A 16382-nucleotide genomic window follows, 5' to 3' on the forward strand; every position below is an offset into this window, starting at 1 on the left:
ATATCTGGGGATGTATATATGGAGAGTATCTTAGTTTACTGCTTTCATTGTGTACTTATTTATCTCTTGTGGGGATGGGCTGCAATAAATTTACCTGCAGGTACGCTAACCACGAATGCGTAGATTAAATGCAGCTGACGACTAGCTATATATCGAGAGAGTACGTGTTATGCCACCGACATAGAACGTGATTGTCACCTTAGGCTGGCAATTTCGTGAGGACGAGCATGATGTCAGGGCAATTGTATACACATCTTATGCACAACAAAATATTCTTTCTTGCGAATATTTCATTAAAAATGCATCTTGTTTTCAATTTCAATATAACTAAGTGACACTGTTACGAATCACTGAAAATAAATTTGCCATAATGCTAACCAAATTCTGGCATCATGCATCAACAAGTCATCGTGTATGTTCACATTTTGAAGCTCGCAAAAGGTGGCGTCACATGGCCACCCAGAAATTATATACAACACAAACATTTGTCCACTCAAGCAGTTATATTAAATATTGTTTGTTTATGTTTGAACAACTGCCTAGTTATAATGATAGCACAGCATATCAACAACATGTCCAGCCTTGTAGCATGATCCATCAGGATGCTTAATTCTATCACTACAGGCATAACAGTGATGTATATCTTGAGCAATAATGGGTCTTTGAACTTGATCGCGACACCCACCTACAAAGTTTAATGACGAGTTATCTAAGCAATACTGCAAAGAAAAAACTAAACATGAATTAAGATCTAAATAATACATACCGAATTGGTTGTTTTCATCCAGAAAGCAAAAGCATGTAAGAACCTTAGCATTTTGACGCCTGCCAATATGATGCAACTCTGCGAATACAAGCACTTTGCCACTATTCTTCTTTGGTCCATTCTTGGCCTTGGCATAAAAATTCACATGGGCATAAAGTTCAGAGTCTTCAAAAATCGCACCACCAACTGTTGCCTCAACAAGAGCATATTTAACCTAAACAAACAAATATACAATAAAGCATTTGTGTTAATCAAGAACTCTTGCTGGTTGGTGGCTGCTATAAATTCCTGATGGCTGTCCTCCTAGACTCTTACATATTTAATTTCTGTTATGCATGCACTTTGTGTTAATATCTTAGAACTCTGTCATGTGTGAACCTCTGTGATGTTGCACTTTTATGTTGTTTGGTAATGCACTACTGCTGTTGGCACTTGGAAGTGCTGCAGTACCAGGTTGCCAGAACAAATTATGTCAGATTGTGTTTGAAGTTGAGACCAAGCACTTAGGTGTTATGCTCTTAAAGCCTGATGATGCCCTGCCTGTGATGTACTAATGTGCTGTTAGATTGTGTCGACACGATGCCTGTGACTGCATGTGTTGTGAGGTTGTGCCTGTGCTGTGAGGTTGATGTATATCTGCACAGACTGCACCCATGATGTTAATGTATATCGGCACAGACTGCACTACATGTGATGCATCGGTCCTTTTCAGGTGAAACCGAGAAACCAAATAAAAACCCAAAGACCGAACTGTCAGTCTCTCATTTTTCAGGTAGAACTTCAGTTTGTGATCCTGATCGAAATAAAAAAGAAAAAGAAAAACAGTACCAAAATTTCAGTTAAAACCAAACGCCTAGGCCTATATATTGACTTCTACTGCAGACTGAGCTGCCTATTCTTATTCTTAGTACTAGCTAGATAGGCAGTACACATGAGGATTATATCTAACACTCAAGTCAGCCTCTTGCAGGAAAGAACATGGAGAAAAAAGTAATTACCTTATTGTTTCTGTTTTTGTTGTAACGCTTAAGAGCCAGTTCAGCAAATCGATTCGTTTGCTTTGGCGAGCTTCTTTATCCACTGTTTTATTAGGAACAGGATTGTACCAACTTTTCAATACAGCAGCCATAAAATCATCTACCAATGCATCATATGCAAAATCTTCCTTTTCTGTGAAGCTGGATTCCCTGTTCAAATAATTGTTTCAGGTCATGACTAGAATGGGTGAAAAACGAAATGACCAATGTTATAACCGATCCTAATCGCCATGGCACCGATCAACCTGACTAATCGCGACTAATCGTAGTGCATAACTGATCGCCATGGCACCGCTAAGCCTGACTAATCATCATTAGTCGGATGACTTAATAACATTTGAATGAGACTATTTATCTGAGGGTAAATACAATGACAAAACAATAGGAGGGAAAACAACAACTAGATCACAATGATAAGAGTGAAACTCGTATTAGCTCCAATGCATCAAACAACCCAACATAAGTTCTAAAAGGTAGATTACCTTCCAACAACTCCTGACCTTCCAACAATTCTTGAATCATCATAGCAACCAGATGTTGAACCACGGCAATCTGAAAATCATTTTTCTAATTGTTAAAAGACGCAAATCTGTTTATATCATAATTGGAACAAATCTTCATATTATGATTTGGAACAAATCTGTACCTAAGTCTAACTGTGAAGTTATACCTGAGGTCCCACCCTGATCATCATCATGTGAACCACTCTGTATATTGCTCATCCTCACAGCGGTAGCTGCATGTATATGAAAGCACTTGAATGTAGAAACAGAGGTAAACAAGAGATAAGACCCAAAAATAAGTAGAACTCTACGTTGAACTCGTGGGGCTCCATGGAGACATTTCCATTGGCATTGGCAATGGTGGCTTCCCACTTGGCGACGATTGTTGTTGGACGCTTACGCTTCTTTTGCCATTGTCGTTTGGGCTTGAGTTCCTCTGTGTATATTGTTCATCTCCACAGAAGTAGCTGCATGTATCCAAAAGCATCTGAACTTAGAACACAGAGGCAAACAAGAGATAAAGCCCAAAAGAGAAGTCAAACTATACGTTGGACTTGATCCATCATCCCATAGAGACATTTTCATTGGCATTGGCAATGGTGACTTCCCTCTTGGTGACGGGTAGTGCTGGACACTTAAGCTTCCTTTGCCACGGCAGTGTGGGCTAGAGTTCCTCTTGCTACCGCCAAGACAGAGGTGCCCGTGGTCACAGTTCGTTGGGTAGCCCAGCTCTGGGGTCCATAGCAACAATTGATTAAAACACACTCATGCCAATTGTGAGGTTGTGAGGGAGGGGGAATTTGTGAATGAAGATCACCTTGGGTGTGCTGACCATCATCATATCTGCCTCTGCTTCCACTTCCCTCTTCATCATTATAACAGTGCCTGCCTCTCGAAACACAGGAAACATTAGAACACTGAGACCAAGACGATAAAGGTACAGTGACTCGTACATCCTATTAGAATAGCCGTACCCGCCGCTTGAAGAGCCTTTGCGACCGTCTTCCAACCGGGACCGCTTGGGAAACGGCACCGACTTCGATAGCCTGAGCGGCGAGTAGAAGCGCGGGCTGCGGATGTTCTCATCAGGGGCGCGGTGGTGCTGGTGGTCGCGGTACCTCTCCCCTTGTTTGGATCGGATAAGAGGTGACGGCACGGGCGAATTGTCAAACCCTCGCCGTGACCAGAGGGTCGACGAGAGGAGGTTCCGCGACTCATGTTGGGATCCGGCGACGGCACGACGATGGGAGATTCCACGCCGAGCGGATCGGGGTAACCGACGCCGCACGGGGTGTCGGCGGTGTGCGCCATGGTTGTTAGGTCTAGTCGTCTAGGGTTTGGTTTCCGCACCTCCTCGAGTAATCAAGTGCTGCATCTTGCCATATATGATCTGCCTGTGGATTAGTGACGATGTGAAAAAGTAAGAAGCCAACAATGTTTCTTCGTTCTAGGTTTTTTTGCAAAATTAAAAAACATAGTGCTTCTTTCTTATTTCAGTCAATATATATAAGATAATGCTCTCATATTATACCTGTCTTGTGACGCAGACAAGGCTTTCTGATAGGTTAAGAGCTTCATAACCGTGAAATAGTCCTTTATTTCCTTGGGTCTTACAAGATCAGCTTCAAAATATATGGCCATATTTTAATGCTTCTAAATCCTTCTTAATATTTGTAGAGCACTTTTGGCAAGCCACAAAATCCTGGAGCGCCATATTATTAACTGAGAGCCTAATATTGTAGGCACTAATATCTCCAGCTGGTAACGTTAGAAAGAATAATGTGCAGCGTAGACATCATTCATAAACAATGAAGACGTCGAACAAGCACTGTCTTGTGCAACAGGTTTGCCAAAATAGTGAGCCACTGCCTAACCTGCCAATAAAAATCAGAATATTTTGAATGCAATGTTTTGCATCTTATGGTCGAATTGTTTCGTTTCTCTTAAGTATATACCCATGATTAACTGTTGAGACTTCAAATGTTTATGGATCACCATATAATTCTCTGCATTTCATGACTTGCTTACGAATTTGTGACTTCGACCAAGATATGAAGTGTGTTACTCTTTTTGTTCTTCTATAGTTATTTACCAGAATACCCATGACTGAACAAAGACATATGATTGTCCAGACTTTATTGTTTGCTTCATAGATTAAATAAATCATTTAGCCATTCACACAAAACACTCATAATGCTAACACAGATAGATGTAGCGTAGCCCTCTGTATGATCTTTTTATTTTGATCTAATGTACCTCTTGAACCTTCATACATGTCTTATTTTATTTACACAGGCATTCATATAGCTAGTTTCTTCTAGATTCCTATGCTGAATTGTAAGTGAAAATTGCTCCAACTAATGTTTTGGTGTGCTGACCAGCAGTCAGTTACAGTCGACGTGCACGGTGGCGGCGGCGCCCTCCCATTCAGCTCATCTCAGATTTTTAGCTCTACTAAATACAGATCAGGGCAACATACAGATGCACCATGCAAGAAATTATTCGAAGGTCAAAGCTATTGCCCAAAGGTAAGCCAATGCCATGTCTTTAATCAATTTTACTTACAACCCTTAGCTCAAAACAAAAAAGGTCATCTATAACCCTTCTGCTGCTTTAGAAGCTCGCACCAGCTGCCGCTACATCTGTCCATTTGGTGGTCTATTGCTGATCGATTTTTGTGCTTCCTCTCATATATGCTGGTCTGTTGCTCTTTTCCTCTATGTAGGATACCCTGCCTATGGATCGAGGAAAAAAACATTCTATCAAGCATTGCCGATCCAAAGCACATGTAATTTCTTCTACATATTAAGCTATTGTATTTACTAAAATTTGTCTGGACCAATGAAAGCAATGCATTCTTTTTAGATGAAACATGCTAAGATAAATCTATAGAAAGTACTCTTTCAGCTACATTCCTCGCCCTGATTTATTCTATTTTACCATCCATTGCTCTCGGATCCTCATAGCAATATTAAGCAGGCCATGTATCATCTACCTCCCTCTGTTTGTTGCTATTTTCCAATTCCAGTTCATAGACTGTATGTGACAAATATTTACATATTGATAGTTTTAGACTGTGCTCAATTCATATTATGTAGTACTCGACCAGTAGGCCATACATAGACATGTGCAGTTCTATTCTGAAGTTCCCTATGTCACTCTAGCATAGTGTATGTCTATGAAAAAACCCAACTAGGCTCCTTTGCTCTCGTGCGCGGGGGCGCGCGCATACTACTAGTTCTCCCCTAGAATACCCATAGGGCTCCTCTAGAGAACCACCATCCACGTCACCTCTAATTTTTTCGGCCGTTAGATCTTCGATCGTGCGGCCCAGATCCTTGGAGCGGATTTTGTCGAAAGTGGCTTCTCACGCTTCTCCCACTTCTCCTTTGCATCCTCCACTTCTCTTCTAAATCTAGAGAAGCAAATATATACCCTAGCTTCCGCTTCTCTATCCAGCTTCTTACCCCCTCCTCTCTCTTCTTCGTTGTTTCTCTCGCTCTCCCCGTCTCTCCCCAACGCGGGCAGGGGCGATGGCAGCTGCCGTGGCCAAGGCTTGGTGGCTGCCCACCCTCCTCCTCCTCCTCCTCCATTCCTCCCTTCCTCGCCTACCTCTCACCTCCGTTCCTCCCTCCCTTTCCTCTCTCTCCCTCCCGAGGTGGCGACGGGGGTGAGGCGACGATGCCCCTGTGGGCGGCGATCCGATGCAGGTGTGGCCTGGCAGCCCCCTCCCTCTCCCTCATTCTCTGCGCGGGCTCCTCAGTGCCTCCTCCCATCGAGGAGTGTGTGCTTCTCTGCTCGACAAAACCCTAGCTACCTATACACATTCTTGTTACTTCTTCTCATCTGGTTTTGTTATTGTTTTCGGGATTGATTTTAGCTTTTTCCTTCTCTTCCTTAGGGTTCCCCAAGGATCCCCAAATTTGATGCCTTCCTTCTCTCAGATCCCTGCAGCAGTAGGTGTGATGAAAGGGGCTCCATTGCTTCCAACCTTGGGGACGCAGCGTGTCAAAGGGGATGCATCAGCTCCGGAGGTTCCAGGATCCATGCTCCTCCTTGTCTGCTCGTCCCTGCTAATTTCGTGCGTATTTTGTCTATTTTCATACTTATCCGTTTATTAGTCCCTTCTGATACTTGCTTGTCCATTTAGTACACCCATATTTTTATTTTATTGATGTGTATCTTACTTTTTTTTGTTCCAGGTGCATCCACACTTCATTTGGTTGTAATATATGTACCTAGGAAGCATAAGCACCCGGTTAGTTTGCCATCAACCTCTTCCTTTGGCCACCAGTTACTTATGCGTTCATGACCTGTTATATGCCGATGATTTTACTAAAATTGAAAAATTGGGGAAACCATTGCACAGTATTTGCTTAAGGCTATTTATGAGATTGCAAATTTAAACATTCTTTAAATAGTGAACGATAATGCATACAACTGCAAAGTAGGTCCATGCGAGATTGAGAAATGATGGTTGCGGCCAAATACCGAATTGATTGATATTCCACTGTCCTATACTTTAAATTTTTAAATTGTAGTCTGTAATCTATGCTTCGATCCAAAGACTATACTGCACTGATGACTATTGGTTGAAGGAGTGCAGCAGGACGATTTGGAGGCAATCCATCTATTGTTCTTCCACTTTTCTCTTACCAATCTAGATGGTTACTGCCTTACAACAGGTTTTTTTGTATTGCGTATCGTGTCACCTGCTCGGTTCGACTAGATCTTGAGACTACTAGGTATTGTGCCATATATCTGACGATATCACCATGTCAATGATATTTGTTTGATTTCTTAAGGCATTGCGGTGCTCATGATTATATGACATATATCTGAGCACATGACCATGGCAATGATATTTGTTTTGTTTATTAGTTGACTGCTGTGCTTATGATTTTGTGGCTTATATCTAAGGACATCACCATGACAGCCATATTTATTTCATTTCTTAGTGCACTACAGTGGTCATGATTTTGGTAATGTCCAATGATGCGTAAACTTTCCTCTTGCTGTTAGATTCATTTGAGGGAATAGGGTCGTGCTGGGATGAATACACAATAAATGTTTAATGTTTGATGCAGTGATCATGGGCTATAGTTCCATAATTTACACCTCTTTCTTTTTCTATATAACTGAGGCAATGCTCATGAGCTATGATGATTCTTCCTTTCATGTCTCTCTACTGTGTTCATAACTGAGGTGGTGATCATGAGGATAGTTGATTTTATTTTTCCTGTCGCTTTCTACCTGCTCAATGATAACTAGAGTCGATGGTCACTTGAATAGTTCCGAGAAGGACCCATTTGCGGAGTTTGTATTGTGAGAAGTTCAGGGTCTCCAATGCAAAGTCGTTTTTCCTTTATTCTTTTATTTTGGCTAAAATTTGAAAATACATAGTAAATTGTATAAAAATACAAAAATAGCAAATGATGACTTTTTGGAATCCTTGTAAAATTATGTATGCAGTAGATCTATAATATGGCATGTTTTAGTTTAAAGTTTTTGCTGTAAAAATCAATTTATGTAGTTAGGTTTTTAATACTAGTTGTGTCTTGTCTTTTTCATAACTGCAGTTGTTGTGCTCAAATAAATATGAAATTTTTATGGAGTGCTACTAATGTGATGGTTGTTGTCTGGTAAAAATTTCAGGAGTTTAGGCTTGATAGTTTAAGAGCTATAAAAATAACAAATGTCCTATGTTGCTTTGTTCCTATTCTGAATAGGACTGTATGTTTGTATTAATTGGCTCAGTTAAGTTTTTAATCATGACTTTATTACAATACATTAGTTGTAGTAATTTTCTTAATCTTTCCAAAAAGCTAAAGAGCATAATTTTTGGTTAAGTAGATTTTTAGTTATAGTTGCTTACATTTCTGTGGTTGTTTCTGCCCAAACCCAGATAGGGTTGCCTTGTTAGTACTGTGGGGCCTTTTAATAGTAGAATTATCTTTAGGTGTTTATAACAAAGTTGTTTAGAATTTGCTAAGCTTTATAAAAAGTCTAGAACCACATTTATTGGACATGTATAACTCTAGTTATAGCCGTTTAAAGTGACATGTCAGATTATGTCCATGTTTTAGACAGAGATACATTCATTGGATTACTTGACCTTGTTAGCTATAGAATCATCTTAAGATGATAATAAGAAAGTTGTAGGTAACTCTATAATATTTTTAAAAAGTTATGATTCGTGTTTATTGGAGATCTAGAACTCTAGTTATGCTTCTCTGAAGTTCCTATCAGTTTTCTGTACCACTGCTGTTTGGGCTGCATGTGTAGTTTTGTTTGTGCAATTATTTTCATGGTGTAAATGATGTTTTCTGTGGTTGTACTGAGTACCAAAGTTGTAGATAATTTCATAATCTTTCTTGTGTTCAAATTGCATGACCATAGGTCTGATAGTTTAGGAGTTATGAATTTGACAAATGATATGTCATGTTTGGTCTATGCTCTGTGCAGATTTGAATGATTTCATTGTTTGACCTAGTTAAGTATGAAATCATGTCTTAGTGATAATATAATAGTTATAGTTCTTTTCTTAAGATTTTCAAATTATCCTAGATCACACCTTTTGGTGTTGTAGAGCTCCAGTTATAAACTTGTGAAGTTGCATAGCAGAATCTGTTCAAGTCTGGACAGAGGTGCTCAATTGTGCTTGATTGACCTTGTTAATGGTGGAATCACCTTGTGATGATAATAAGCATGTTTTAGATAATTTAAGAAGCTTTCTATAAAGTTAAGGTTCAAGCTTGTTTGATGTCTGTAACTCTAGTTATGCCTTTTAAAACTACTACTACTTTTCTGTCCTAGTTCTATGCAGATCTAAAACATTGGCATGTTTGACCTAGTTAGCTTTGTAATAAGCTTTTGGTGATAATAACAATGTTGTAGGCAATTTTATTATCTTTCCAAAAAGTCTAGGATGACCTTCTTTAGATGTCTGGATCTCCAGTTATGGATAAAACAAGTGACTGTTATGCTGCTGTCCAGATTTCTATACATGTGCTAGGTGATTGCTTTAGCTTGCTCTTGTTTTGGCTTAACATGTTGGTTAGTAAGCCTGGGCATAATACCCGATACCCATTACCCGTACCCGAATTACCTGAACCCGGACCCGAATTACCCGAACCCGAGGTACCCGATCCCAAATTTGGATAGCGATTTTGATTACCCGAAATTAGTTTGGGTAATTCGGGTAATATCCCCCGATACCCAAACTACCCCGAACTACCCAAAGATTTGTTTTGTCTTTGTATTCATCATGTGTTGTTAGCTGAACCATTTAACTTATCACTTTATTAGAATATAATTCTCTCTATTTGAATGAGTGACTGTAATATATTATTCTCTACAAATTGCTATTGAAATTCTATACAAATTGCTGCTGAAATTATGTATAAATCGCTACTGAAATTTAGTGTAGTTTGTTGTTTTCTGTAAATTTGGGTATATCGGGTAATACCCGAACCCGAACCCGAATTATCGGGTACCCGAATTTGCGGGTAGTGTTTTTTCGGGGGGTAATATCGGGTAGCAATTTTTATTACCCGAATTTTGAATTACCCGAATTACCCGACCCGAAAAAATCGGGTAACCCGAACGCCCAGGCTTATTGGTTAGTTCTTGATCGATGCATGTGTGCAATATCTGAACTTAAATTCACTTGTGTGCCATGCCTAATATGCTTGCTATCCCTTTATAATAGGTTGTGTGATGTTTAGTTAAATAACTCTAGGGCCTATGTCTTGCATGATCTTATATTTGCCTTGAATGCTATTATGTGATGCATCCTATATTACCATTCTTCATATTCATGCACTTGCATCTTGCATCTCATCTAGGTACGCTAGATGAACCACGTGAAGGACGTAATGTTAGAGCCGAACCCGAAGATAGTGTATGGTGGACCTATCCCAAAGATGGAAGGACTGGACAAGTGCTAGGATGGGAGATACTCACCAAGCGAGTGTCGTCTAACAAACACTAACCTAGTGTTGGATCCTAGGCAAGCCCCGAAGCATTTTAAGCCTCCTATGTTTTTATAAATATCCCTTGAGTTCTTTATGTTTGATGCATTAGGTTATAAGAGTTGATTGGAACCACTTGATGCATAGAACTATCTTGTCCAGAAATATACCTTGAACCCTATGTAGGTCCAGGATCGAATGTATGCTTAGCGATGCTTAGACCGGTAGAAGTCGGGTGATTTCCTGTCACCTACGAGATATAGGTGGATACCCAAGCACGGTTGGCTATATTTGCTATCATGGAAATAACCATGTGTTAATAATAAATGGAGACCGGACGGGATGTCGATAGAGAAGCAACAAGACATGGAGGTCTTGGGTGTGGATCTATCCCCATCTGTGTTGGTTAAGGACCGATTCGTGGATACCTAAGCACGGTTGGCTATATTTGCTATCGTGGAAATAACCATGTGTTAATAATAAATGGAGACCGGGCGGGATGTCGATAGAGAAGCAACAAGACATGGAGGTCTTGGGTGTGGATCTATCCCCATCTATGTTGGTTAAGGACCGATTCGCTGTACGTTCTCATGTCATATTGAACGCATGCCTATCACTTAGTTGGCCGGATAACTCGTTCTGACCGCGAAGCCGAGTAGCTCAACTCAGGCCAGGAGCCAAAAAGTGAAAGTGCGCACTCTGGCGGTAGTAAGGATGTGCGGGGAGCTATTGGCGTAATTCCAAAGGTGAGATTGACCACCTGGCAGAGTGGACTCCCTGAGAGTGCGGCGCTGGGTGGACCCGCGAATTTGTTCCTGAGTTGTACCAAAGGTGACCCGAGGCAACCACTGATTAGGTTGATTGTATTTGTGTTAAGAATAATTCTCCAGCTGGGTAGGAATAAATTCGAATCGCCGTCTCTCCCGGATAGTGAGAACTTGACTGAGCAACGGCAACGTAGATACACTTAATTGAACTTGATGGTTATAATGATGATGATGATGTTACAATATTATACCGGCTATGGTTACTATTGCCTGTTACTAAATGATATCCCACATGTTTGGCATAGGTTAGTTACTAATCTAGAGATGAATAGCTATAATTAACTTGGTTATTGAATTGTAAAAATGTATAGCTCAACTCTTGGCTTTTATGTAAAATGTTATCAAGCTAGCTCCACCTATAAAGCCTTGCATACTCCTTGGTGTCTCTTTATTTCTGGTTTATGACGGGTAAGTATAGCTGAGTACATTCGAGTACTCAGGGTTTATCCCACCATGTTGCAGGTGAAGTTCTCGGTCTGCTGAAGATGGTGGCTAATCGCCGGTGGGCTCAGTGACTCTATATTTATTTCTCATCTATATGCTTTTGTCAGAGGATGCCACTTATGCTAGCAATGTATTTGGGAACTTATCTTAATACAATCATTTGAAAGCTATGTTGTTTTCACTAATCGGTTTTGAAACCCAAACTTGTACTATTATTTGTGAACTCATTTGTACTATTATTTTCGCTGTAACTCTGCGTATGTGATGTGTATTTGCTTAATCACGTGATCTTGGTTGTGATGTTGATTTACCGAGGTCCTTCGTGACACTCGGCGGACTACCGGGTTTATATGAGTGAAAGTACGTGTGTGTCAACGTGTTAGCGGGGACAGCCGTACTTGATCTTGTATAAATTGGGCGGTTCTGTCACAGCTGGCATCAGACCAAGATTAAGCATAATATTGTCATGTACGTAGTTTTAAAAACAAAGTTTTGGTTTTAAAAAACTTATTTTAACTAAAACTTTAGCTACAGGCAAATTTGTCAAAACTAATTTGCAAAACTATGTTAGCGACATCCTCCTTTACGTCCAATTAAAGACTATTAGGTGGCTATTTAAGTACTAACATGGGGGTTTTTACTTTCGTCGTCCATACGGCGTGCTATTGTATGAATATCATCCGCTTGGGTGGTAATGTATAGATCAATTGACTCTACGCCCAGGTAAGTGTGAGTTGTGGGAGCATGATCGTCCAACTGTCAGTCTAGGGGAGAGTTAGCTGTGGTTACTGGAATATTTACATGTTACACGCATTGTATATATGAAGGTACTTAATTGTGGGTATATCTGTTGGGTAGCTATAGATATCGAAGTATATATATTAAGAGATGTATATATGGAGAGTATCTTAGTTTACTGCTTTTATTGTGTACTTATTTATCTTTTGTGGAGATGGGCTGCAATGAATTTGCCTGCAGGTACGCTAACCACGAATGCGTAGATTGAATGTAGCTGACGACTAGCTATATATTGAGTAAGTACGTGTTATGCCACCGACATACAACGTGATTGCCACCTTAGGCTGGCAATTTCGTGAGGACGAATAGGACGAGCATGATGCCAGGGCAATTGTATACACATCTTATGCACAACAAAATATTCTTTCTTGCGAATATTTCATTAAAAAATGCATCTTGTTTTCAATTTCAATATAACTAAGTGACACTGTTATGAATCACTGAAAACAAATTTGCCATAATGCTAACCAAATTCTGGCATCATGCATCAACAAGTCAACGTGTATGTTCACATTTTGAAGCTCGCAAAAGGCGGCGTCACATGGCCACCCAGAAATTATATACAACACAAACATTTGTCCACTCAAGCAGTTATATTAAATATTGTTGTGTTGTGTTTATGTTTGAACAACTGCCTAGTTATAATGATAGCACAGCATATCAACAACATGTCCAGCCTTGTAGCATGATCCATCAGGATGCTTAATTCTATCACTACAGGCATAACAGTGATGTATATCTTGAGCAATAATGGGTCTTTGAACTTGATCGCGACGCCCACCTACAAAGTTTAATGACGAGTTATCTAAGCAATACTGCAAAGAAGAAACTAAACATGAATTAAGATCTAAATAATACATACCGAATTGGTTGTTTTCATCCAGAAAGCAAAAGCATGTAAGAACCTTAGCATTTTGACGCCTGCCAATATGATGCAACTCTGCGAATACAAGCACTTTGCCACTATTCTTCTTTGGTCCATTCTTGGCCTTGGCATAAAAATTCACATGGGCATAAAGTTCAGAGTCTTCAAAAATCGCACCACCAACTGTTGCCTCAACAAGAGCATATTTAACCTAAACAAACAAATATACAATAAAGCATTTGTGTTAATCAAGAACTCTTGCTGGTTGGTGGCTGCTATAAATTCCTGATGGCTGTCCTCCTAGACTCTACATATTTAATTTCTGTTATGCATGCACTTTGTGTTAATATCTTAGAACTCCGTCATGTGTGAACCTCTGTGATGTTGCACTTTTATGTTGTTTGGTAATGCACTACTGCTGTTGGCACTTGGAAGTGCTGCAGTACCAGGTTGCCAGAACAAATTATGTCAGATTGTGTTTGAAGTTGAGACCAAGCACTAAGGTGTTATGCTCTTAAAGCCTGATGATGCCCTGCCTGTGATGTACTAATGTGCTGTTAGATTGTGTCGACACGATGCCTGTGACTGCATGTGTTGTGAGGTTGTGCCTGTGCTGTGAGGTTGATGTATATCTGCACAGACTGCACCCATGATGTTAATGTATATCGGCACAGACTGCACTACATGTGATGCATCGGTCCTTTTCAGGTGAAACCGAGAAACCAAATAAAAACCCAAAGACCAAACTGTCAGTCTCTCATTTTTCAGGTAGAACTTCAGTTTGTGATCCTGATCGAAATAAAAAAGAAAAAGAAAAAGAAAAACCGTACCAAAATTTCAGTTAAAACCAAACGCCCAGGCCTATAGATTGACCTCTACTGCAGACTGAGCTGCCTATTCTTATTCTTAGTACTAGCTAGATAGGCAGTACACATGAGGATTATATCTAACACTCAAGTCAGCCTCTTGCAGGAAAGAACATGGAGAAAAAAGTAATTACCTTATTGTTTCTGTTTTTGTTGTAACGCTTAAGAGCCAGTTCAGCAAATCGATTCGTTTGCTTTTGGCGAGCTTCTTTATCCACTGTTTTATTAGGAACAGGATTGTACCAACTTTTCGATACAGCAGCCATAAAATCATCTACCAATGCATCATATGCAAAATCTTCCTTTTCTGTGAAGCTGGATTCCCTGTTCAAATAATTGTTTCAGGCCATGACTAGAATGGGTGAAAAACGAAATGACCAATGTTATAACCGATCCTAATCGCCATGGCACCGATCAACCTGACTGATCGCGACTAATCGTAGTGCATAACTGATCGCCATGGCACCGCTAAGCCTGACTAATCATCATTAGTCGGATAACTTAATAACATTTGAATGAGACTATTTATCTGAGGGTAAATACAATGACAAAACAATAGGAGGGAAAACAACAAGTAGATCACAATGATAAGAGTGAAACTCGTATTAGCTCCAATGCATCAAACAACCCAACATAAGTTCTAAAAGGTAGATTACCTTCCAACAACTCCTGACCTTCCAACAATTCTTGAATCATCATAGCAACCAGATGTTGAACCACGGCAATCTGAAAATCATTTTTGTAATTGTTAAAAAGACGCAAATCTGTTTATGTATCATAATTGGAACAAATCTTCATATTATGATTTGGAACAAATCTGTACCTAAGTCTAACTGTGAAGTTATACCTGAGGTCCCACCCTGATCATCATCATGTGAACCACTCTGTATATATTGCTCATCCTCACAGCGGTAGCTGCATGTATATGAAAGCACTTGAATGTAGAAACAGAGGTAAACAAGAGATAAGACCCAAAAAGATAAGTAGAACTCTACGTTGAACTCGTGGGGCTCCATGGAGACATTTCCATTGGCATTGGCAATGGTGGCTTCCCACTTGGCGACGATTGTTGTTGGACGCTTACGCTTCTTTTGCCATTGTCGTTTGGGCTTGAGTTCCTCTGTGTATATTGTTCATCTCCACAGAAGTAGCTGCATGTATCCAAAAGCATCTGAACTTAGAACACAGAGGCAAACAAGAGATAAAGCCCAAAAAGAGAAGTCAAACTATACGTTGGACTTGATCCATCATCCCATAGAGACATTTTCATTGGCATTGGCAATGGTGACTTCCCTCTTGGTGACGGGTAGCGCTGGACACTTAAGCTTCCTTTGCCACGGCAGTGTGGGCTAGAGTTCCTCTTGCTACCGCCAAGACAGAGGTGCCCGTGGTCACAGTTCGTTGGGTAGCCCAGCTCTGGGGACCATAGCATCAATTGATTAAAACACACTCATGCCAATTGTGAGGTTGTGAGGGAGGGGGAATTTGTGAATGAAGATCACCTTGGGTGTGCTGACCATCATCATATCTGCCTCTGCTTCCACTTCCCTCTTCATCATTATAACAGTGCCTGCCTCTCGAAACACAGGAAACATTAGAACACTGAGACCAAGACGATAAAGGTACAGTGACTCGTACATCCTATTAGAATAGCCGTACCCGCCGCTTGAAGATCCTTTGCGACCGTCTTCCAACCGGAACCGCTTGGGAAACGGCACTGACTTCGATCGCCTGAGCGGCGAGTAGAAGCGCGGGCTGCGGATGTTCTCATCAGGGGCGCGGTGGTGCTGATGGTCGCGGTACCTCTCCCCTTGTTTGGATCGGATAAGAGGTGACGGCACGGGCGAAATGTCAAACCCTCGCCGTGACCAGAGGGGTCGCCGAGAGGAGGTTCCGCGACTCATGTTGGGATCCGGCGGCGTCACGACGATGAGAGATTCCACGCCGAGCGGATCGGGGTCGCCGGCGCCGCACGGGGTGTCGGCGGTGGGCGCCATGGTGGTTAGGTCTAGTCGTCTAGGGTTTGGTTTCCGCGGGGCGATTTTAAAAAATGACTCCAAACATCGGTGGTTCCTAGATTTGACTCTGAACTCACGATCATAGACACAGATACCCACTTATCATTCATCCTAGTGTCATTTTTGTAATTTTTATTGTTTCCGCGGAAATGCGAGACCGAGGGAGAGGGGAAAGTTTTCCTGATTGTATTTGTATACCTGTTTATTATCAGTGGTACGGAAGTGCGCCATGGGTGTACAATCTCGTTTTTTTCTATAATAAAAAATCAAACGTTTTTACATTTA

The 16382-nt window shown here is 40.7% G+C and overlaps 1 protein-coding gene and 2 long non-coding RNA genes across 4 annotated transcripts; all 3 read right to left on the bottom strand.

Annotated features, from left to right (window-relative positions):
• Window positions 1–527: 527 nt before the first annotated feature.
• Window positions 528–1827, bottom strand: LOC136522930 (uncharacterized). The gene is made up of 3 exons (XR_010776011.1): window positions 1765–1827; window positions 767–980; window positions 528–685 (listed from the first exon to the last, which is right to left on the bottom strand). It is a non-coding gene; the product is annotated as an uncharacterized lncRNA (long non-coding RNA).
• LOC136522931 (uncharacterized) lies at window positions 1825–2507 on the bottom strand. The gene is made up of 3 exons (XR_010776012.1): window positions 2450–2507; window positions 2286–2355; window positions 1825–1953 (listed from the first exon to the last, which is right to left on the bottom strand). It is a non-coding gene; the product is annotated as an uncharacterized lncRNA (long non-coding RNA).
• A 10315-nt stretch (window positions 2508–12822) lies between these two features.
• Window positions 12823–16135, bottom strand: LOC136522687 (uncharacterized). Of its 2 annotated transcripts, none has more exons than XM_066516498.1 (9): window positions 15739–16135; window positions 15582–15649; window positions 15312–15495; window positions 15075–15230; window positions 14927–14994; window positions 14736–14805; window positions 14214–14403; window positions 13211–13424; window positions 12823–13129 (listed from the first exon to the last, which is right to left on the bottom strand). In XM_066516498.1, the coding sequence occupies exons 1-9, from the start codon at window positions 16074–16076 to the stop codon at window positions 12984–12986; spliced, it is 1434 nt and encodes a 477-aa protein (XP_066372595.1). In that variant the 5' UTR covers window positions 16077–16135; the 3' UTR covers window positions 12823–12983. The 2 variants fall into 2 exon arrangements, with proteins under 2 accessions (XP_066372595.1, XP_066372594.1); XM_066516497.1 differs by having other exon boundaries at window positions 14903–14994.
• Window positions 16136–16382: the final 247 nt, after the last annotated feature.

This window comes from Miscanthus floridulus, chromosome 18 (genome assembly GCF_019320115.1).
Source record: "Miscanthus floridulus cultivar M001 chromosome 18, ASM1932011v1, whole genome shotgun sequence".
Classification (NCBI taxonomy): domain Eukaryota; kingdom Viridiplantae; phylum Streptophyta; class Magnoliopsida; order Poales; family Poaceae; genus Miscanthus; species Miscanthus floridulus.

Excerpts from the sequence above, each read along its gene's own strand:
- LOC136522687 (XM_066516497.1), bottom strand. The coding sequence starts at position 16,076 with ATGGCGCCCACCGCCGACACCCCGTGCGGCGCCGGCGACCCCGATCCG. Across the intron at positions 15,650-15,738 it reads AAAGGATCTTCAAGCGGCGG|GCACTGTTATAATGATGAAG; the intron begins GTACGGCTATTC and ends TTCGAGAGGCAG. Across the intron at positions 14,404-14,735 it reads AGGTCAGGAGTTGTTGGAAG|GGAATCCAGCTTCACAGAAA; the intron begins GTAATCTACCTT and ends TTATTTGAACAG.